Source organism: Bos taurus, chromosome 6, assembly GCF_002263795.3.
Source record: "Bos taurus isolate L1 Dominette 01449 registration number 42190680 breed Hereford chromosome 6, ARS-UCD2.0, whole genome shotgun sequence".
NCBI classification, from domain to species: Eukaryota; Metazoa; Chordata; class Mammalia; order Artiodactyla; family Bovidae; genus Bos; species Bos taurus.
In genome coordinates, this window is record NC_037333.1 from 58,822,462 (window position 1) to 58,846,920 (window position 24,459).

General features: G+C 36.6%; 1 protein-coding gene and 1 non-coding gene across 4 annotated transcripts in view; one reads left to right on the forward strand and one right to left on the reverse strand.

Moving 5' to 3' along the window:
- UBE2K (ubiquitin conjugating enzyme E2 K) overlaps nucleotides 1–24,459 on the forward strand; it is a 79,631-nt gene that overhangs the window by 47,859 nt on the left and 7,313 nt on the right. For 2 of the 3 annotated variants that reach the window (XM_024992978.2, NM_174080.2), the window contains 3 exon segments: nucleotides 2,126–2,184; nucleotides 13,646–13,728; nucleotides 23,567–23,666. In XM_024992978.2, coding sequence (XP_024848746.1) covers nucleotides 23,577–23,666 — 90 coding nt within the window. In that variant the 5' untranslated portion in view covers nucleotides 2,126–2,184; nucleotides 13,646–13,728; nucleotides 23,567–23,576. 3 annotated transcript variants of the gene reach the window in all.
- LOC112447195 (U6atac minor spliceosomal RNA) lies at nucleotides 5,135–5,257 on the reverse strand. Its single transcript, XR_003035301.1, has one exon. It is a non-coding gene; the product is annotated as a U6atac minor spliceosomal RNA (small nuclear RNA).

Genomic DNA, 24,459 nt, shown 5'->3' on the forward strand with positions numbered 1-24,459 from the left:
TATTGTATATGTTACCTCAGTTTTCTTCTTTTGCCTTAATGGCTCAGTGGCAAAGGAGCAATTTAGTTCTTGAGCCTTTCTCCCTAAGAGCTGTTTTAAATTTACAGAGTCATTCTTGATGTTTAAAAAAAAAATCTCACTGCTACCCCAGCTTCCCTTTGGACTAAGTTAAATCTAAAGATTAAAGATGTTTAATATTAAAAGCTATTCTTCAAGAAGTAAATATTTTATAGTGAAAGCTGTTACGATAGTAATATAGTTATTGAATATTATAAAGCTTTCTTAGTTATGTTGTTCTGATGTATATCAAATAATGTTCTGGTTAATGCTGTATTGATTGTATATTGAAGTTGTCAAATAATGCAAGACAGAGCATACTAACAGCATATGGAGTAGAAATAGGATTTGGGGGACTCTAGGGTCCAGCATTATTTCTGTAGTATTTCAGGGCTCTCATACTGCTCCTAAGAGATTGTTTTGGACATTCAAGAAGGAAAAACCTTATATGAAAGGTTATAGAGACAGTAATTTGAAATTAATGGAAAAAAGTAAAGTTCATAGGAAGGAAAAAGAAGACTGTGCATATTACTCAGGCCAAATTTATTATACCTATATTTGAAGCTGACATTTATAACTGAACATAAAGTTATCTCTGTGTACACAAAAATTTCCTGAGGTCCTCTTCTCTTAGCTCTTTTTCTTTTCTTTTTGGCTTCTTTCCTTCCTGTTTCACTGCTGTCACGTCCTCTGTGCTTCAGGCATCTAGTTCTACTTGTATATCAGTCAGTCTGAGATTCTATTAAAAAGAATAAGCAAGAAAAGAAGAATTGGAACCAAAAAGGGCGAAGAAAGTGGTACCAAGTGAATTACTCTTTTCATTCTCAGATCGGCATTCATTCATTCCTAACAGTGAAAGAAGTGAAGGATATACTGAGGATTGAGTGTATAGAATTTTGAAATCGATAGTGTTCCTAGTGCACAGTTAATATTTGTATTTTATTACTTATTATTATGGAAAATTTCAGATACATACAGAAGGCAAATGGTATAATGAAACTTCCATGTACTCATCAGCCAGTGTTAATAACTATCAATTCATGGCCAGTCTTTGATCTAATTTGCTTGATTATTTTGAAGCAAATCCAAGATGTAGTTATAACTATTTCACTGGCACAGTTTTGTTTGTTATATTTTGGAATGGTAAATACTCTATGTTAATGGAACATAAAATTTTAGAATTAGAAGTTTCTTTAGAGTTAGGACTCAAATCCAGTCTGAAGTCCAGTGCAAGACACCCCACCCCCTTCAGAGTTTCCTGAGGGACAGTTATCCTCCCTTTTAATATCTTAGTATGGAAAGCTAGATAAACTTTTTTTAAAAAATACCCTGTTTAGCTGCTAGTTGCTCAAGATAACTTCATACCAGTATGTTGCCTACTGTGTATATATTACTGTTGAGAACAATCTTTTTGTAAAGTTTTGCATTTTATATACCTATTTAGAGGAAGAGAGTAGGTTTTTGTCTTTGTGCCTACCTCTTGTCTTATTGTTGAATTTTGTTTTTTAAATTTTAACAAGAAATATTGGCATTTTATGTCCCAAATAAAAGTTTGGGACAGTTTCACGTTTGAGAGAACCAGCTTGATACAGATTTTTTCAGTTTATGGCATAATCTGTGTATCTTTATTCTCTGTCCCTTCTATGCCTTTATACTTCCCTACCGTCTTTCCTTTTTTCTTTCCATTTTTTTGTCTTATTTAGCAGCTTTTATCAGTGTAGACTAAAGGAAGCAAAAGCAGATAGAACCTGTACTCCGTAATTGTTCCAGTGAAGTCTTTGGCATTGGATTGTCTACAGATTTAATGTATTCATCCATCTCTAGTCTGATTATTCACTGATAAGCTAATATCAGTTGTATAAAATGGGTATTCTGTATGCTTTAAGTGACCTTTAAATTAAAAACTAGTAATATTTTGTCTGTTTCCTTTTTGGGTTTCAACTTTAAAGTGAATCTGTTGTAATTGAATATAAAATAGTATATGTTTTGAAAAGTTCTATCACTATATTTGGCTTCACATATTTGAGGCAAGCAACATTCTTAACTTTCTGTTTTCCCCATTTTTTAGGAGGAAGATATCAACTAGAGATTAAAATACCAGAAACATATCCATTTAATCCCCCTAAGGTATTGTAAGCCCATTTTTATGTATGAACTATATTTCTTGGTTCATTTAATTAATATATACTCTAGTTTGTATGTGTGTGTGTTTGCTGTGTAAATTTGGTGTGGACAGGGTTTCAGGTAATGGCAAACAGTTTGCTTCTGGAATTAGAATGAAAAGCAAGCTTACTTAGAGGCAGCTAGTAATGTATTTAGACAGAACAAGATCTATATCTGACAATGGCTTAAATTCTAGGTCTGGTAAAACTTGCAGTGTCCCAAATTTAGAGAATCTTATACAAATTTTTATTTGCCTCAAAGAAATATATATATATAAAAATATATATATATATATATATATATTTTTTTAGGGAATAGTGTATTCTAGATTTATTCAACATTTATTTGAATGCTTTGTGCCAGTATAGCAATAAATAAAGCTTTTACTGTCCTTGCTGTCATGGAACTCATGTTCTAGTGGGATGAAATAAATGAACAAACACTGCAATTGTGATAAATGTTAAAAGAGGAAACAAAATAACCTAGGATTGTGTATAACAAGTGGAACTAACCTAAACTTACATTTTGACTTAACTGCTTCCTTTACCTCTTTGCTTTTACTATCATCACTATTTTAGTTTAGGCTTTCAGCTTTGTTACTTCCCCTGTTTTGCCTGTTACTTAATCACCATTTCATTTTTGTTCATTGTTTGTAGTGCTGTACTGTAAATCTTCCTAAAGTGAATTTTTGATCATGTTTCATTTCTTCTCTTTCCTTGTTAATAGTCTAAACTCCTTATAGCGACGGGCATTTAAAATCTCCTATAACGTGCCTCTGTGGTCTTTTCCATCCTAATCTTCTGCCTCTTTCACCCACAAAATTGGTTTCATTTTCCAACCTAGATTATTTTCTGTTTGTATAATGCTTATTCTTTCACACTTCCCTGTCATTTTCACTTGAATCATTATCCCTGTCATTGACAATGCTAGTTTTCTTTTGAGGTCTGGGTAAAGTATCACTTTCTCCATTAAGCTGTGCCTGACAAAATGTTTCTCCCTTTACTCTCAATAGCATTTTATATAACTTACATAGGACTAACACAGTTATAGTATGAATTAATGTACTGTATTATTTGGGGATATGTATCTTTTTCTAGCTTTTGTGTTCCTGAGGTCAAAGACCATGGCTTAATAGACATTTGTATTTTCTCTGATTCCTAAAAGTACAGTGTCCCTTGAGCATAAATTAGTCTTTCCAGAATTCATTCACTCAACTTACTGGTTGTCCCCTGTTTAAGAATAGACAGGGTAATGGAAGTTCCAGGGTAAAGTTGTGTCACCTGCCATTGTGAGGTGCCTGTTTCTCTGTTATTTATGTTCATCTATTTTCTGATAAACCTGTTTGATTTTTTTAATTGTGGTAAGTAAACATAAAACTTATTACCTTAACCAATTGTAAGTGTACAGTTTAGTGGCATTAAGCAGATTCAGTTTGTTTTTCATCTATCACTACCATCCATCTTCAGAACCTTTTTTCATCTACTAAATAATAACTTCCTGTTTCCTCATGCTGGTAACCAGTTATACTTTATGAATTTTGGTCTACTCTAGGTACCTCATTTAAGTGGAATCACTCAATTTGTATTCTTTTATACCTGGTTTATTTCACTTAACTTAATGTCTTTCAGTTCAGTTCAGTTCAGTCGCTCAGTCGTGTCCGACTCTTTGGAACCCCATGAATCGCAGCACACCAGGCCTCCCTGTCCATCACCAACTCCTGGAGTTCACTCGGACTCACGTCCATCGAGTCAGTGATGCCATCCAGCCATCTCATCTTCTGTTGTCCCCTTCTCCTCCTGCCTCCAGTCCCTCCCAGAATCAGAGTCTTTTCCAATGAGTCAGCTCTTCGAATGAAGGCTCATCTCTGTTATAATTTGTATTGGAACTTCTTTCTTTTTTAAGGCTTAATAGTATTCCATAAACACTGCATTTTATTTATCTATTGATGGGCATTTTGGTTGTTCCTACCTTTCAAGCCTGGTTGATTTTTTTTCCCCCTCCTGTTATAAAAGTAGTTTGTATTTGTTGTAGAAATTTGAATGGTGATGTATTTCTTGAAAAAGAACATCTTTTCAGTATGACCACTTAGAGGTGACCACTATTAAACTTTCATTTTATATCTATGACATAATATTCATCCTCATCTTAGTTACCCTCTACTAGGTAATCTTGATTGTCAATATTATCATTAAAATAAGTAGCAGTCTGTTTAGTTTACATTAATTGTAGAATACTATAAATTTAAGAAAATATTTTAAAATGTTTTGAGATAAGGATGACCTCCAAGCCTAAGCAATAATTTTTTTAATGGAAACGAGGGAAGAAAGAAAAGATCTCAAGAGAGACTGCTCTCAAACACTATATTTTTACTATTAAGATGTCACTTGCATTGTGCTAAGAATTTTATATGCCTTCCTAAGACAGTCTTAATGAATGAGGGAACTGAGGGTTAGAGGTCAAATAGAAACTAAATTTGTAAGGCCCACCGTGCTGCTCTACTTCCTTGATCCTAATGCGAAAGGAGTAAGGGCCGAATCTCTGAAACAGTGATTGTGGCTCTTCCAAGAACAAGAATAATCACCCATAGTTCAGATCTTACAGCATTTGACAGACTTTTTGATCTTAGGCAAGTTGTCTAAGGTGTTTCCTCATTTGTAAAATCCTTTCAAAGGAGTAGTACATTTAAAAAATAGTATTTCAATTATGCTATGAAACTTTTTTTCACATTTTTAATATTTCTCAAATCAGGGTATATCTTTTAGTGGATGAGATAATTTAATTGGCCCAGTTTTTTTCTTTCTCATGGTATATAAAATAATGGTGTATTGAGTACTTGATGGTACCCGTGGTTCAGTAAAATACAGTACTTAGAACAGCGTGTTGTAAATATTAGCCAGCATTATTTTTTTACCAAAAAACTTGATGGTTAGATACAGTGAAGTAGGTGGCAGTGCCTTAACCATATACATGTTGTCAGGCCCTAGAGCCTCTTCTGTCTTTATCAAGTGGAGTTGCTACCTTTCCTTTCGTACAACACATAGCAGTTCTAGGTATCTACTCAATAGAAGAAAGTGTGCCTATACAACAGCTTGTACACAAGTGTTCATACCAGCACTAATTCATAACTGCCAAAAAGTGGAAGCTCTCTAAATGTCCGTCAACTTAATGGAAAAATTAAATGTGGTGTATTTACCACATCTGTTTATGATGATGAATGTGCTGATATGTGCTATAAGATAGATGAACTTTGAAAACATCATCCTAAATGAAAAAGCCAGGCATAAAAAGCCACACATTGTATAATGTCATTTACATGAACATTAGAAGAGGGAAATCATAGAGAAAAAGGTAATTTGTTGGTTGCTTATGGCTGGAGGAGTATGAAGGAATGGGAAGTGACTCCTGGTGGTTACATAGTTCTTTTTGAGGTGTTGAAATGGTCAAAAATTATATTTTGGTGGTGGTTGCACAACTCTGAATATACTTAACACCAAGAAGTTGTGCATTTTAAATGAGGATGGATTATTGTCTCAATAAGTGTTTATTTCCCTCTGTTGTTTTCATTCAGTCACTAAGTCGTGTCTGACTCTTTGCAACCCCATGGACTGCAGCATGCCAGGCTTCCCTATCCTTCACTATCTTCTGGAGTTTGGAGTTGGCTCAGACTCAAGTCAGTTGAGTTGATGATGCCATCCAACCATCTCATCCTCTGCTGTTCTCTTCTCCTGCCCTCAATCTTTCTGAGTGTCAGGGTCTTTTCCATGAGTCAGTTCTTTGCATCAGGTGGCCAAATATTGGAGCTTCAGCTTCAGCATCAGTCCTTCTGATGCATATTCAGTGTTGGGTTTCCTTTAGGATTAACGGGTTTGTTCTCTGTGCTGTCCAGGGGACTCTGAAGAGTCTTCTCCAGCACCACAATTCAAAAACATTGATCTTTCAGCACTCAGCCTTCTTTATGGTCCAACTCTTCACATCTGTGCATGATTACTGGAAAAACCATAGCTTTGACTATATGGATATGGACCTTTATATACCAAGGTATTGTCTCTGCTTTTTGATATGCTGTCTAGGCTTGTCCTAGCTTTTCTTCCAGGGAGCAAGAATCTTTTAATTTCATGGCTGCAGTCAACATCTGCAGTGATTTTGGAGCTCACAAAGATAAAATCTGCCACTATTTCCCCCTTTTCCACATCTATTTACATCAAATGATGGGACCAGATGCCATGATCTTAGTTTTTTGAATGCTGAGTTTTAAGCCAGCTTTCTCACTCTCCTCTTTCACCCTCATAAAGACACTATTTAGTTCCTTTTTTGCTTTCTGCCAGTAGAGTCGAATTATCTGCACATCTGAGGTTGTTGATATTTCTCCTGGCAATCTTGATTCCAGCTTGATTCATCCAGTCTGGCATTTTGCATGATGCGCTTTGCATGAAAGTTAAATAAGCAGGGTGGCAGTCTAAAGCCTTGACAAACTCCTTTCCCAGTTTTGAACCAGTCCATTGTTCCATATCCTGTTCTGCTGCTGCTTGAGCTGCATACAGGTTTCTCGGGAGGCAGGTAATATGGTCTCATATTCCCATGTCTTTAAGAATTTTCCATAGTTTGTTGTGATCCACAAAGTCAAAGGCTTTGGCATAGTCAGTTAAGCCGAGATAGGTGTTTTTCTGGAATTCCCTTTCTCTGTGATTCAACAGATGCTGGGAATTTGATCTCCAGTTACTTTGCCTTTTCTAAATCCAGCTTGTGCATCTGGAAGTTCTCAGTTCATGTACTGCTGAAGCCTAGCTTGAAGGATTTTGAGAATTACCTTGCTAGCATGTGAAAGGAGTCTAGTTGTACAGTAGTTTGAACATTCTTTGGCATTGCCTTTCTTTGGGATTGGAATGAAAATTGGTCTTTTCCAGTCCTGTGGCCATTGCTGAGTTTTCCAAATTTGCTGGTATATTGAGTGTGGCACTTTAATAGCATCATCTTTTCACATTTGAAATAGTTCAGCTGGAATTTCATTACCTCCGATAGCTTTGTTCGTAGTAATGCTTCCTAAGGCCCAATTGACTTCACACTCCAGGATGTCTGGCTATAGGTGAGTGACCACACCATAGTGTTTATCTAGGTCATTAAGACCTTTTTTGTGTAGTTCTGTGTATTCTTGCCTCCTTTTTTTAATCTCTTCTGCTTGTTAGGTCCGTGTCGTTTTTGTCCTTTATTATTGTGCCTATATTTGCATGAAATGTTCTTAGAATCTCTGATTTTCTTGAAGGGATCTCTAGTCTTTCCCATTCTGTTGTTTCATATATTTCTTTGCATTGTTCTGTTAAGAATCTCTTGCCATTCTCTGAAACTCTGCATTCAGTTGAATATGTCTTTCTCTTTCTCCTTTGAATTTCACTTCTCTTCTTTTCTCAGCTATTTGTAAGGCCTCCTCAGACAACTGTTTTGTTTTCTTGCCTTTCTTTTTCTTTGGGATGGTTTTAGTCACTGCCTCCTGAGCAGTATTACAAAATTCTGTCCATAGTTCTTCAGGCCCTCTGTCTACAGATCTAATTCCTGGAATCTATTTGTCACTTCCAGTGTGTAATCATAAGAGATTTCATTAGATCATACCTGAATGGCCTGGTGGTTTTCCTATGTTCTTCAATTTAAATCTGAATTTCGCAATAAAGGAGCTCATGATCTGAGCCACATTCAGCTCCAGGGATTGTTTTTGCTAACTGTGTAATGCTTCTCCATCTTTGACTGCAAAGAATATAATCAATCTGATTTTGGTATTGACCATCTGGTGATGTCCATATATAGTGTATAAATATAAATCCAGAGTGATGTCATAGTCCTAGCTCTGTTTTAGGCACTTGATACATTATTTCATTTAATCTTTAAAATCACTATTTTAACCCTTCCTCTTTCCACCAGTTTTAGAAAACTTAGAAAAATAGACTAAAAACATAAGAACTGAGGTCTGTCTGATGTTTTTGCTACTGTTGATCGCTCATGTTGCTTTTCAGGCCACTATGTCTTAATTCCAGTCATTCCATATTGAGGTAGTGTCAAGATTTAGAAAAGTCTTCCTTCAGTCAGCCCAAATTTGCTTTCCTTTGGCTTCAACCAGTTAGTTGTAGCTGGAATTTAGTATCATTTTAAATATGGTCCTCCTCTAATTTATGGTATTAAGCTTTTGCAGTAAATGCTTATTAATGTTTGATAAATATGTTTTGGATATTTCCTGTATTAAATTTGAATTTTTACTGCTTGGTAAATATAATGGAAAGAGTGGGGAATAATTGTGTAAATTTCTTGCATAATTATGTTCACATATGTTTAATATGTAGCCTCAGGTTTCATTTTTTTTAAAATAATCATCTTATGTGTCTTGGGTGCTTGCCAAACTGTTCTCCAGAAGTCTTTTTTTTTAAAAGTAATTTATTTTTGGTTTTGCTGGGTCTTTGTTGCTTTGCAAGGCCTTTCTCTAGTTGGTGAGAGGGGGCTTCTCACTGTGGTGGCGTCTCTTGTGGAGCTCAGGCTTCAGTAGTTGTGGCACACAAGCTCAGTAGGCTTAGCATGTGGCGCTTGGTAGCTGCTGCTTGTGGGCTTATTTGCTCCAGGCATGTGGAATCTTCCTGGGCCTGTGTCCACTGCATTAGTAGGTAGATTCTTATCCTCTGCACCACCAAGCAAGCCCTTAGATTTAATTTTAAACTTTATGAGGTTAAAGTATTGAAGTTTAACTGTTAAATTCTCAATGCTGTGCAGCTAAAATTGCACCACATTGAAAGCTTATGTTGATTTATTTTAACATGGTCACAGAGAATTTTCTGCTCATTTTATTTTTGCAATAAACTATTGACCTCAAGAGCAGAAGGTTTACTTCTGGACAGAGAAGATAAATCTTTGAGTCAGCTGAATATAGTGTAGAAGGAATTTGATTCAATGCATACCTAAAAGTAAATTGTAATATATACTCTATTAATGAAAAACTCATTAAATTAGTAAAACTAGCTCAGTGATTTGTCCTGCTGATGGTTGGAGATTAGATTGTGAATTTTCTTGTTTTTCCTTGGTGTTACAAATATACTCTTATAACCTTTAGTGAGTCTTCTTTTCTGCATATGCATATTTAAAATAGCATTTTCTTTTGTACAAGTTAGTTAAAGCAGGTTTAATATTGTAACTTCCATGAGTTCCAAGCTTGAAACTGGAAATTCCTGATGGAAATAGAGTTCATATCTACCATGAGGTAGAAGGTGAAATTTTTGTTGAATTAAAGAGTGTAAAAATAATAGGATACATCCTGTAGGAGGAGATAAGATTACTGATGATGGTGCACTAATATAGAGAATGACGAATAGTCCCCTTCCTTTACTTCAGTCTGGTCACATTGCTGCTGCTGCTAAGTCGCTTCAGTCGTGTCCGACTCTGTGCGACCCCATAGACGGCAGCCCACCAGGCTCCCCCATCCCTGGGGTTCTCCAGGCAAGAACACTGGAGTGGGTTGCCATTTCCTTCTCCAGTGCATGAAAGTGAAAAGTGAAAGTGAATTCGCTCAGTCCTGTCGGACTCCTAGCGACCCCATGGACTGCGGCCTACCAGGCTCCTCCATCCATGGGACTCTCCAGGCAAGAGTACTATGTACATGGTATTAAGATTTTTGTTTCTAAATTCGTTAAGAGCTCCTCAAAATTAATGATTGTTGTCAAGTTACCCAGATGGTGCTATTATTGGTTTCATTTGTGAAAATAAGGAAGCTTGACTTGTTATTTGTGTAAGTATTTTAGTACTATTTGTTTTTGTTGTTGTTCAGTCACTCAGTCATGTCAGATTCTTTGCAGCCCCATGGACTGTACCATGTCACGCTTCCCTGTCCTTCACTATTTCCTGAAGTTGACTCAGACTCATGTCCATTGAGTTGGTGATGCCATCCAACCATCTCATCCTCTGTCGCTCTCTTCTCCGCCTGCCCTCAGTCTTTCCCAGCATCAGGCTCTTTGCATCAGGTGGCCAAAGTATTGGAGCTTCAGCATCAGTTCTTTCAATGAATATTCAGGACTAATTTCCTTTAGGATTGACTCATTTGATCTCCTTGCTGTCCATGGCACTTTTGAAAGTCTTCTCTAGCACCACAATTCAAATCCATCAATCAGTTCTTCAGCGCTTAGCCTTCAGCACATGGTCCAACTCTCATGTTTCTACATGACTACTGGAAAAGCCATAGCTTTGATTATACGGATCTTTGTCGGAAAAATAGTGTCTTTGTTTTTTAATATGCTGTCTAGGTTTGCCATAGCTTTTCTTCCAAGAAACAAGAGTCTTTTAAGTTTGTGGCTGCAGACACAGGGAGCTCTGCCTGGTGCTCTCTGTAAAGACCTAGAGGAGTAGGGTGGGGTGGGAGGGAGGGTGAGTCAAGAGGGAGAGGTTATGTGTATACTTATGGCTGATTCACGTTGTTGTATAGCAGAAAAAGCAATTATCCTCCAATTAAAAAAAAACAAAACTGTGGAAGACCACACAAAGAACTACTTACAGGACAGTTATATCTGTACTAGTAGATAATGGAGTGACTTTGAAAATTATTCTCTTTATTATTATCTCCAAATTCAGAGTTACGTGTTCCTAATTGGAGATTGTAGTACAAAGAAATAAAGTTTAATAATAATATGCATATTAGTTTTCATGTAGAGTCTACTGAGAATCATGTACTGAAGATTCTTTAAAAAGCAATATACAATCCACACATCCTTAGATCATCAGCCTAAATCATAAACCTTTTGACATCTTCAGTAGTAGATTTTTAAAATTCTGTTTTCCTTGGGACTTCCCTTGTGGTCCAGTGCTTAGGAGTTCAAGCTCCCACTGCATGGGGCACAGGTTTTTTCCCTGGTAGGGGAACTAATGGAGAAGGCAGTGGCACCCCACTCCAGTACTCTTGCCTGGAAAATCCATGGACGGAGAAGCCTGGTAGGCTGCAGTCCATGGGGTCGCTAAGAGTCGGATACGATTGAGGGACTGCCCTTTCACTTTTTACTTTCATGCATTGGAGAAGGAAATGGCAACCCACTCCAGTGTTCTTGCCTGGAGAATCTTAGGGACGGGGAAGCCTGGTGGGCTGCCGTCTATGGGGTCGCACAGAGTTGGACACGACTGAAGTGACTTAGCAGCAGCAGCAGCAGGGGAACTAAGATCCTGCATGCCTTGTGGGTGTGGCCAAAAAGGAGCAGAAATTTTCTGTTTTTTTCTAATCTTGTTGAAAATATTTAAAGTCAAAATACTTTGCTGTCCTTGTGTCACTGAAATTGTGGCTTATTGTTATCTCATCATTATAAAGCTTTGAACTCAAATGGTAAAAATTGTGATGTGAATATCATGGTTATATCTGTTACCAAGAAATGTTTTTAGTACATGAGCCCTATATGCCTGTCTTATTTGATCTTCACTATACTTGAGAAGGATAACGTTTAGCCTTTTAATAACAAGTTTGTCGTAATGTTAATTGTATATTTGTTCAGTGTGAGGCACTTCAGATGCTTGGAGTGCTCTACTAAGCAAATAGACACCATGCATTTTAGGGAAGACTAGGCAAATGTGGGAGAGATTATAGAAGTGTGATCAGTACTGTGAAGTAGAAAAGTGCAGGGTGCTATGGGATCAGGTCAGGGAGAGTGGTTATGGAAGTTGAAACTTGGAGAATCAGTATGAGTTAGCCAGAAGAAGATATTAAGGTGTGTTATTGGAAGAAATGTGTGAAGGCCCTGAGGCAAATAGGACTTATTGAGCACTTACTTTGAATGTGGGGTGATAGTGAGGTTTGAGAGGTAGGCTAGAACCAGTTTAAGAGTGTGGGCTTACATAAAGGAAATGAGAAGTCCTTAAGGGGCCTTAAGTGAGTAGTGTCATGAATCTGGTTTGTTTTGAAGAGCTCTCTGGTTTCATTGTAGAAAATGGATTAGAGGAACAAAACTGAAAACAGGAAAGCCAGTAAACTGTTGAGTAAGCCAGGAGCATAATGATAGTCTCCTTTAAGGAAATGGCGTTCTGTGGATGGAAAGAAGTAGGTATCAGTGAAAGCAGTAAGTGTAATTTTTTAAGAATTATAAAAGAACTAGAGTGGAAAGTCTCCATTAGTTTTAGGTATTTTGAAGTCATTGGTGACTTAAAGTGCTTTTTCAGATGGTATATATGTTAGTGAGTTTGTGGGGAATTAGGGACAGATAGCATAGACAAGGAGAAGGAAATGGCAGCCCACTCCAGTATTCTTGCCTGGAGAATCCTGTGGACAGAGGAGCCTGGTGGACTGCTGTCCATGGGGTCACACAGTCAGACACGATTGAAGCAAGTTAGTATGCAAACATGCGTTGGAGAAGGAAATGGCAACCCACTCCAGTATTCTTGCCTGGAGAATCCCAGGGATAGAGGAGCCTGGTGGGCTGCTGTCTGTAGGGTCGCACAGAGTCGGACACAACTGAAGTGATTTAGCAGCAACAGCATAGACAAATCACGAGAAGCAGAAGCATAAATATTTTAGCTACTTTCCATTTATAGCTTAGATTTGGAACATAGATTGATGAATTAATTGTTGTAAGGTACTTTCAGTTTGGCTTGTAGTAGTCTATTAAGTGTTAAAGAATTTTGACTTAGGTGACTATCATATACTTGTCAAATCATATACATGTACTTGGCCTCCTTCATCTTGTATTCCTCCTCCTAAAGCTCGTAAGTCAGAGCTGATGAACTTCATTTCATTTCAGAGTTAGCATTTTCACTTGTTGATTTCTTGCTCTTTCATGCTAAGACAAACAGGTACATTTAGAATCTGAGATTAGATTGTGTGAGTTTGTATTTTCTATTGCTAACTAGTTATTTGATATTGAATAAATTTCTTAGACTTTAAGCCTCAGTGACTGGGAAATAATAGTAGACCTTTAAGTATTACATTTTTCTAAAGTATTTGAGAAGAAAATGCTACAGAAAAATCAGAAGCAATCTTGCCATCACTTACTACATCTGTTTTCATGTATTGATTTTGCTTTTTCCTTCAAACCTATTCTATACCCTTTGTCACACTAAAAAATCATCATTTGCTATCTATATTGACTTTATGTACTACCTAAATAGATCTTAATTCATGTTAAATTTCTCTTAACATCTAACACTATGCTAGGTAAGTTATAAACACCTTAGTTATAGTTAATTGATGGCTTTCTTTGAGCATTTATTAAAAAGAATGTACGTCATTGACAGCATTCAACTTACTGAATGCTTTGTCTTCTACACCCATCCCTTGACCTAGGCAAAATGATGAAATCTTAAGTATGGGCTTTTTAAAAAAAAAAACACAACAACTTGAGGATTTCTTTTTTTTGAAGTTTTACTTAAATTATATGGTTGTTTTTTTTTTTCCTGTTACTTAAAAACTCAAATGTGCTTTATATTCTAGGTCCGGTTTATCACTAAAATATGGCATCCTAATATTAGTTCCGTCACAGGGGCTATTTGTTTGGATATCCTGAAAGATCAATGGTAAGAGATTTTGAATTCATGTTCAAGCCTCATATGATTCTAAGTCTGTTAGCATGTTAAATATGTACTTGGCCTCAAAGCTTAAGCATGTTATATTTTCTCTTATTTGGGAAGTAATTGTAAAACTTGATGAAATCTCTCAAGTACATTAGAGAAAATGTTATAATTGAAATTGGAATCTGTATTTAAATAGTGATTTATTAGGAAATGTCAGATGCTAACTTGACATCTTGAAAAGTCTTGGATTTTATTTGTTGTTTTGGTAAAAATTACCAATCTTTGGAAGATTTTTATGAGAGACAAAATTGAAGTACTGAAGTAATCAGCTCTGACTTGGGTGGAGTGTAGGCACCAAAATGTTAGAAGTTGTGCTAATTGAACACGATTAAGGCTCTAAGATTCTATGAGGTACCACCTTTATAGGTGGTGTCTTCATTTGTACAGTGCTTTCACATATTTTGTCTGATTTCTTAGCAGCATTGTGTTTAACCATTAGGTTAAAATTGTGGCTTTGCCATTTACTTGCTTGTGTGGTCTTAAGTAAATTACCTGGTCTTTATGCCTTTAATTCCTTATCTGAAAAAAAAAAATGAGGTTGCTATCTATTTCATAGGGCTAGTGAGAAGCTTAAATGAGTTGTTTTATGTATTTCTCTTAGAGTAAAGCCTGGGAATACAGATTGAAAAATTCAGACAAGAGATAAAAAGTCATTGGAGTGGAAGAAAACAAGTTATGTGTTTGATTTGTCAAGAAAGGGAAAGAATGGAAGCTGAATAAGATAGAACAGGAATGACAACATTTAGCATATGGGTCAGTTGGTATATTTAGAAACTGGATGAAGAGACAAGAGTTGCTGGTTTTGTTTTTCCATTCTGATAGCACATCTGAGTAAAGCCTCTTCCTCAGTAGATCATTGCTTGAGATCCAGTTCCTTGATCTGTGTTTCCATACTCTTAAACATTGAACATTATGGAACAGACCTAACTATTTTCTGTGATTCTTTTGATTTGTGACTTTATAATTTGTTGAATTTCTGTGCCTCCATGTTTTTATCTTTAAAAGTCATCTCAAAGGTCCCTTGTAGCTCTTATTGTTCAGTGATGTTAATGAAAATTTGCAGTGTTAGAGACACTGTCATTTTTTTTCAGTTGGTTGCCAGGACATCATTTCTTCTGTTTTCCCCTTCCTTTTCCCACTCCCAGACTTAATTAGTTCCTCCCTGATCTCCTGAGCTTTTGCACATGATAATACTTCAGGGCTAAGTCATGGCCTCTGCTTCTTTCCATCTATACTCAATTTCTTGGTGAGCTCATCTGATTTCATAACTTCAGCGTTTATATACTAGCAACTCACAAATTTATCTTTTCTGAATTCCAGGCATAGCACCTATACTTGACTATGTAATAGACATCTCAAACTTAAAACATGCTGAAACTGAACTGTTGATAATATTTCCCCAACCCAAAACTTATTTCTGCTCCATCTTAAGTTTTGGCAGCAACATCCTTAGAGTTGCTAAGGCCAGACCTCACCGTGATGCTTCTTTCTTTGGTACTCTTATACTTCATCTGCAAATCCTGTTATTTGGGGAACACATGAGAAATAAAGGAATAAATTAAAAAAAAAAAAAGATGAATAAGGTCTGAGGACATAAAGTATAACATAAAGACTATAGTTGATAACATTGAATTCTATAATTGAAATTTTAAGAGTGTCAAACTTAAATGTTCTCACCCAAAAAAGTAAAAAAAGGTAAATATGTAAGGTGATGGCCTTGTTAATTAACAAGATAGCAGGACTCTTTTTACAATGTATATCAGGCATCCCAATGTCACTTTAAATATTTAAAAAAAAAAATAAATAAAATCAAATCAAAAGGTTGTTAAAAAAAAAAAAAAAACCAACAGCGTTTTATTAGTAGTCTGTTACTACTGCCCTGGTTGAGGTTACATTGCCTCTTGCCTGGATGATGGCAGTAGCCTGTCCCTCTGCTTTTAACTTCAGTCAGGCTATTCTTAGCAGACAGAATGAAACCTCTGCCTCTCTGAAAACACAACTCCACACTAAAATTTTTCACTGTCTTCTCTTTTTGCTGAGTTAGCCAGCAGTACTACCACTTCTGATTATCTTCCTATAAATGGTTGAAAGATTATAGTGTGTACAGAGACAGAAAACTTGAATTTTTTTATCAGATCACTATTGTCAGCTATTCTCATTTTCTAAGGCAGGTCAAATAGCTGAATTTGGTCTTTTTTCATATCTGTATTGTTCAAATAATAAAAGGTATCAGAGACATTAGATAAAATAGGTGAGATTGGATATCCATGGGTTTACTGGCCCTCCCCCTGTCCCACCAGCTTTGCTGAGGTAATAGACCTTCAGTGTATTTGTAAATGTCAATATTTAGGCTAATTTGGAATCATTATGTTGGAAAACAGTTTGTTAATCTGAATCTTTTATTAGTATATGTGGATGATGATTTACCTTTAATATTTGATGACTTACGTGTTAGTACGGTTTATTTCTTTACTTCATAACATAACCCCACATTGAAACTATTTTCTAATGTTTTTCCCCTGACACCTCTTATGACTAAAGGTGTCTGTTTACCTGGGGAAGAAAATGACAACACGTAAAAATAGCATTCATTGATACTGCTCTTTCAAAAGACATGAACAGGCAGAGAATATTTGAATGGTTGATAAGCTGTGCTCAGTACCATTAGTCATCAGGGAAGTGCAAATTAAAATCATAGTTAGATACCACTGTAGTGATGGTGGTTTAGTCACTAAGTCACATCTGACTCTTTGGAACCCCATGGATTATAGCCCACCTGGCTTCTCTGTCCATGGGATTTTCCAGCCAAGAACATTGGAGTGAATTACCATTTCCTTCTCCAGAGGAACTTCCAGACCCAGGGATCGAACCCACGTCTCCTGTGCTACAGACGATCTCCTGCATTGCAGGTGAATTCTTGATAGACTAAGCCACCAAGGAGGCCCATGATACCACTACACACTTGTAAATGGTTCTCATGCATTACTGGTAATAATGTGGTTCAGCCACTCAACCAGCTGTTCTTGCCAAAGCATATACCTTCAATATGGCATAACAGTTCTACTCCTCAGTATTATATGTAAGAGAAATCTGAGAGAAATGAGTGCGTATGTCTACCAGAAGACTTGTACAAGAATAGTCATAGCAGATTTATTCAAACTGCAAGTAACCCAAATGTCTATAAGCAAGAGAATGGCTATATAATGGATTAATTGTACTCTGAAACACTACATAGCAGTAAGAAAAAAAAGTCATGTTCATGTTGACACAATAACATGAATGATTCTCATAGACATGTTCAGTGACAAAAGCTAGACACAACGAAGTACATACTGTATGATTTCATTTTATGAAATTCATGATGAGTCAAAACTAATTTTGGGTGATAGAAACCATGACAGCGGTGGGGATAGGTAAGGCTCGTGAATAAGAGGGGCAAGAGGGAGGCTTTTTGAGTGCCAGAAGTACTCTATATTTTAATCTAGATGGTGATTGCTATGAATGTATACATATATAAAAATTCATCTAGCTGTCAGGCAGTTTACTCTTAGTACACCTTAACAAAAAATTATAAAAAACCTGCCATTCTCTTTAAGTAGATGCTCTTTAGGTAGCATTCAGTGTTTTGACTGAAAATAGATTTATTTATTGATGGTCTTCTGGAAGATCCTTGACAGACAAGTTAGTCTATAATACAAACAATTCAGTGCTTTTTATTGTACATATTAAAGGCCCCACCTAGTCCATATGATGAAGAAGGCAATGGCAACCCACTCCAGTACTCTTGCCTGGAAAATCCCATGGACGGAGGAGCCTGGTAGGCTGCAGTCCATGGGGTCTCAACAAGTCGGACACGACTGAGCAACTTCACTTTCACTTTTCACTTTCATGCATTGGAGAAGGAAATGGCAACCCACTCCAGTGTTCTGCCTGGAGAATCCCTGGGACAGGGGAGCCTGGTGGGCTGCCATCTATGGGAGTCACACACAGTCAGATACGACTGAAGCGACTTAGCAGTAGTAGCAGCAGTCCATATGAATGAATATTTAATTAGCCATATTAACTGTGCTTATTCAAGTTTGAGATCTGAATAAAGTTAATTTACTGAAGATAGTTTATAAGGTACTCACTCATCAGTCATCAGTTCAGTTGCTCAGTGTGTCTGACTCTTTGTGACCCCATGGACTGCAGCACACCAGGCTTCCCTGTCCATCACCAACTCCCGAAGCTTGCTCAAACTCATGCCCATCGAGTCAGTGATGCCATTCAACCATCTCATCCTCTGTCGTCCCCTACTTCTGCCTTCAGTCTTTCCCAGCATCTGGTCTTTTGCAATGAATCAGTTCTTTGCATCAGGTGACCAAAGTATTGGAGTTTCAGCTCACTTATATCCACTGATTAAAATTAGCTAACACATTTTGAAATTTCATATTCTTGCTTGGCTGTTAGGATTTGTTTTTAATAGATTTATGCTAATGTTACACATTATATGCTAAAAATCTCAAAGTTATCAGTAATATGAATTTAGTCAGTACTTTGTGAAAAGAAAAATAAATGAAAACTAAAGATTGTATTTTTAGTTGTATATTTTTCTCACATTACCAAGTTTAGATTCAAAATTTCATGTAGAGCAGTCAAAAAATGTACACATATCTTTATACCATCAAAGATGGTATATACTTTCTATCGTACTTAGGGCCAGAAGAATAAGTTTTGTTTTAATGTTAATTTTATTACAACTAATTTTGAAAAAATTGTTGTTGTTTACACTGATTTTGTGTTCAACTTTTAAGAACTTTGCATTTAAGTTTCTTTTTAAACCAGTTAATTCTTAATGGTTTATGAATACCTTTCCAACATTATGAAAGTTTTCAAGCATACAGGAGACTTAAAACTTCTCTCATGGAGATTGTTATTAATTAAATCCAGTTACAACTCTAGATTTTCCTTCAGTTTTCAGAACAAACTGTCCCTTTGCATTCCCACAACAGTGTACAGGATGCCAATTGCTCCACATCCTCGCCAACAAATGTTATTTTCTGTTTTTTTAATAGTAAACCAGCCAAATGGATATAAGGTAGTGTGTGAGGTTTATTTTTTTGTTGTTAACAAGTTGTAGGAGTTCTTATATATATATATAATTCTTACATAGTTGTATATATAGTTCCTGTATATAATTCCCTTGTCAGATGTATGATTTTGTAAATATTTTCTCCCCATTGTGTGAGTTGCCTTTCACTATTGATTATACTCACTGCATAGGAAGATTTATTTTAAAACTTTTTTTTCTTTACATAGGAGTTCTTAATTTTGATATAGTTGTAGACCAGTTTTTCTATTTTTTATTTTGTTAGCTGTGCTTTTGCCTGTCCTTTGATATGCTGGAAATCATGGCATGCTGCACTGTCATGGAGCTTTCACCCTATGTTTCACCTTCTGAGAGTTTTATAATAAGTTTTAGTCTTGGGAATTCCCTGGCAGTCCACTAGTTAGAACTCACTTTTTTTACTATGGGGTGTGGGGTTTGATCCCTGGTTGGCAATTAAGATCCCACAAGCCAGGCACAGCAGCCAAAAGTAGTTTTAGTGTTAGCTTTAGGACTTTGATCCATTTTGAACTCATTTTTTTCTCTTTTTTTTCCCTAATTTTTCAAAAATTGAAGAATGGTTAACATGTTGTTAGTTTCACATGTAAAGTGATTCAGTTGTACATACATATTCTTTTTCTGATTCTTTCCCATTGTAGGTTATTACAAGATATTGAGCATAGTTCTCTGTGTTAATTTTTATATAGGATACAAGGCAAGGTGGGAGCTTTTAAAATACAACTTTTTTTATTATTTTTTTTTTATTTTTAATTTTATTTTTAAACTTTACAATATTGTATTGGTTTTGCCAAATATCGAAATGAATCCGCCACAGGCATACATGTGTTCCCTATCCTGAACCCTCCTCCCTCCCCAGACCATCCCTCTGGGTCGTCCCAGTGCACCAGCCCCAAGCATCCAGTATCGTGCATCAAACCTGGACTGGTGACTCGTTTCATACATGATATTATACATGTTTCAATGCCATTCTCCCAAATCTTCCCACCCTCTCCCTCTCCCACAGAGTCCATAGACTGTTCTATGCATCAGTGTCTCTTTTGCTGTCTTGTATACAGGGTTATTGTTACCATCTTTCTAAATTCCATATATATGCGTTAGTACAGTGTATTGGTGTTTTTCTTTCTGGCTTACTTCACTCTGTATGATAGGCTCCAGTTTCATCCACCTCATTAGAACTGATTCAAATGTATTCTTTTTAACGGCTGAGTAATACTCCATTATGTATATGTACCATAGCTTTCTTACCCATTCATCTGCTGATGGACATCTAGGTTGCTTCCATGTCCTGGCTATTATAAACAGTGCTGCGATGAACATTGGGGTACATGTGTCTCTTTCCCTTCTGGTTTCCTCAGTGTGTATGCCCAGCAGTGGGATTGCTGGATCATAAGGCAGTTCTATTTCCAGTTTTTTAAGGAATCTCCACACTGTTCTCCATAGTGGCTGTACTAGTTTGCATTCCCACGAACAGTGTAAGAGGGTTCCCTTTTCTCCACACCCTCTCCAGCATTTATTGCTTGTAGACTTTTGGATCACAGCCATTCTGACTGGCATGAAATGGTACCTCATAGTGGTTTTGATTTGCATTTCTCTGATAATGAGTGATGTTGAGCATCTTTTCATGTAAAACACAACTTTTGAAAATTTTATTGAACTTTAATTGACCTTAAATTACGCACATTAAAAATATACAGTTTGATAAGTTTAGACACACATACATCCATGAAGCTGTCACAAATCAAGATAGTGAACATAATCAACATACTCCAGAGTTTTCTAGTGGGTTCCTTTGTAATTGCTTCTTCCACACTTCCTGCTCCGCCATCTCCCAGCAACCACTTCTCTGCTGTCACTATAGATTAGTTTGCATTTTATGGAGTTTAATATAAATGACAGTTCCAACAGCATTTAGATAAAAAACTATTTGTATTATAATTTTTTTCTAAGAGATAAAATATAGACCTATGTTGTGACACTGATTTTATTTTAGTTTAGAACAGCCTTTCTCAATTAGCTTTAAGTTGTATGCACTGAAGCAGTATTTCTCAGAAATTAACTTGCATCAGAATCACCTGGAGTATCTGTTAAACCACCCAAGAGGTTCTAATTTAGTAGATCTGGGATGAGGCTAAGAATTTTCATTTCTTACAAGTTCCCAGGTGATACTGATGCTACTGTTTGTAGAAACTGTATGAAACACATTTCATCAAGAAATTTGTTGCTGATAATAAATTAACTTTCCTAAGCATGAGATGGTACTATTTATATAACCATTCTTAGCGAAATTGAGACTATACTTAATTATCTCTCTTCTCTTATTAAAAATGGGGAACCCAGTTGAAAAAGACTGGTTTGGAATTATCTATGTCAGACTTTATTTTTGGGGGCTCCAAAATCACTGCAGGTGGTAATTGCAGCCATGAAATTAAAAGACCCTTACTCCTTGAAAGGAAAGTTATGACCAACCTAGATAGCATATTTAAAAGCAGAGATACTACTTTGCCAACAAAGGTCCGTCTAGTCAAGGCTATGGTTTTTCCAGACATGTATGGATGTGAGAGTTGGACAGGGAAGAAAGCTGAGCACAGAAAAATTGATGCTTTTGAACTGTGGTGTTGGAGAAGACTTGAGAGTCCCTTGGACTGCAGGGAGATCCAGCCAGTCCATCCTAAAGGAGATCAGTCTTGGGTGTTCATTGGAAGGACTGATGTTGAAGCTGAAACTCCAGTACTTTGGCCAACTCATGGGAAGAGTTGACTCATTGGAAAAGACCCTAATGCTGGGAAGGATTTGGGGCAGGAGGAGAAGGGGATGACAGAGGATGAGATGGCTGGATGGCATCACCGACTCAATGGACATAGATTTGGGTAGACTCCGGGAGTTGGTGATGGACAGGGAGGGCTGGCGTGCTGCAATTCATGGGGTCGCAAAGAGTCGGACACGACTGAGCAACTGAACTGAACTGAATGTGTGGTGAAAATGGACATGTTGTTTAATAATCTTCTACATTTAAAATAGTTCACTATTATGTTATTTCACTATTCATAAATATTTATATAGTAACTGGTCAAATAATTTTTTAACAAATGCTTAGAATCCTTTCTGGTTAGGTAGGCAGCATTTTCTAGATAAATATTTGCTTTATAAACATTTAGAAGCATGAATATTAAGCAAAAAGCTTTCTTTTTTCAGAATGTTATGGAGTGATTTATTTTCTTTCATTCATTTAAAATTTTTTATTGTAGTTGCTAAGTTACAGGTATACAGTGTAGTGATTTTCAAGTTTTAAAGGTTGTATTCCATTTGTAGTTATAAAATATTGGCTATATTACTGTTGAGTGCTTAGTTGTGTCCGACGCTTTGCAACCCCATGGACTTTAGCCTGCCACGTTCCTCTCTCCGTGGAATTTGTTGTACAATATATCATGCAGCTTATTTTATACCTAATAATTTGTACTTCTTACATCCCTGGGCTTCTCTGGTGGCTCAGATGATCAAGTATCGTGCAGTGCAGGAGACCCAGGTTTAATCCTGGGGTCAGGAAGCTACCCTGAAGAAGGGTATGGCTACTAATTCCAGTATTCTTGCCTAGAGAATTCCATGGACAGAGGAGCTTAGGGGCTAGTTTATGGGGTCACAAAGAGTCAGACACAACTGAGTAACTAACACTAACACATCCCTACCCCTATATTGCCCCTCCCTTCTTCTCTCTCCCACTGCTAACCACTAGTTTTTACTTTTTTGTTATAGTCACTAGTTTGTTTTCTTTTTTAGATTACACATTTAAATGTTGTTATATTTTGTGTGTGTGACATATCACTTAAGCATAATGCTCTCCAAGTAATTTTATACTTTCTTGAAAGTAAAGGATATTTGCTTGATGGTATCTTGTTCTTAGAGTTACACAGAAAGGAAGTTTCACATGTTACTTTGTCACTTTAAGTTTATATCTAAAGAAATGGATAGAAAGTTAAGTCAGTAGATAAAGCTGACCAGAAGGAGCTAAGGCAATTTGAGTTATCTTAAGAAACAGAAAGATTTACTTGTTTTAATATATATATATATATATATTTGTACTTCTTACATCCCTGGGCTTCCCTGGTGGCTCAGATGATCAAGTATCGTGCAGTGCAGGAGACCCAGGTTTAATCCTGGGGTCAGGCTAAGCCTACCATACCATATATATGTATGGTAGGCAGATATATAATTATAAATTTCTAAGACTTAATTATATGATTGAGATAAAAATCTTTTTTAGCTCCAGTAGTTTTCATGATTGAGATAAAAATCTTTTTTTAGCTCCAGTAGTTTTCATATTGGAGAAGGCAACGACACCCCACTCCAGTACTCTTGCCTGGAAAATCCCATGGATGGAGGAGCCCGGTAGGCTATAGTCCATGGGGTCGCTAAGAGTCAGACACGACTGAGCGACTTCCCTTTCTCTTTTCACTTTCACGCATTAGAGAAAGAAATGGCAACCCACTCCAGTGTTCTTGCCTGGAGAATCCCAGGGACGGGGGAGCCTGGTGGGCTTCGTCTATGGGGTTGCATAGAGTCGGACACGACTGAAGCGACTTAGCAGCAGCAGCAGCAGTTTTCATATTTCTTCAGAAAACATCTACTTTGTCATGCAAACTGTTTTCAACTGGGATATCTTCCTGTTTTGAATTTTAGGGCAGCAGCAATGACTCTGCGCACGGTATTGTTGTCATTACAAGCTCTGCTGGCAGCTGCAGAACCGGATGATCCACAAGATGCAGTAGTAGCAAATCAGGTAAGATAGTTACTTTTGAAAGATTGCCTTATCTAGTGGTTTGCAGTGTTAGAACATAAGCATGTCTATTGAAACGAAATCTGGAAATGGTTTCCTTTCTTGCTGTGAGATTATTATATTACATATAATAGTGAAAACCTAATTTAGTGATTTTTTTAACATAGTAGTTTAATTGGGTGTATTAAATAAACCCAGTACAGTCAGTTGCTTTTTTCTAATATATTGTGCCGTTTTCAAGAATTACATAGTGAACACCCATTTATCTGCCTACTGTCTTGATTCTGTGCTTAACATTTTACTTCATGTGTGTGTCCATTTGTCTTTTAATTCAGTGATGATCTTTCCCTGATGATACTGTTAATCAGCTCCAGCTGTGGCACTGAAGTGGCATGATGAAGGTTATCAAAGACCTTGTTGTTGCCAAATGGAATAAATATTTTTCAGTTCTGATCTTTGATTTCCAAGGCAGAGGTTAGCAAATTACAACCAGACTGGCTGTTTTTGTAAATAATGTTTTATTGGAACACCCCCATTTGTTTACAGCAGAAAGTGGCAGAATTGAATAATTATGACAGGGACCACAAGGTCTGAAAGCCTGAATAATTATTATAAGAAAGTTTGCCAGCTCCTACTCTAAACCATTAGGATTTATTGAGCCTTGTAAGATTTTTTGTTTGTTTTTTTTTAACCCAGAAGTTTTTTTCATCTCTTGACTTCTCTTCCTGTCTTTGTAGTTGTGGTTGTTCCCTCTTAGTTCCTACCATTACTCCCTCAGCCCCCACTTTTTTTTTTT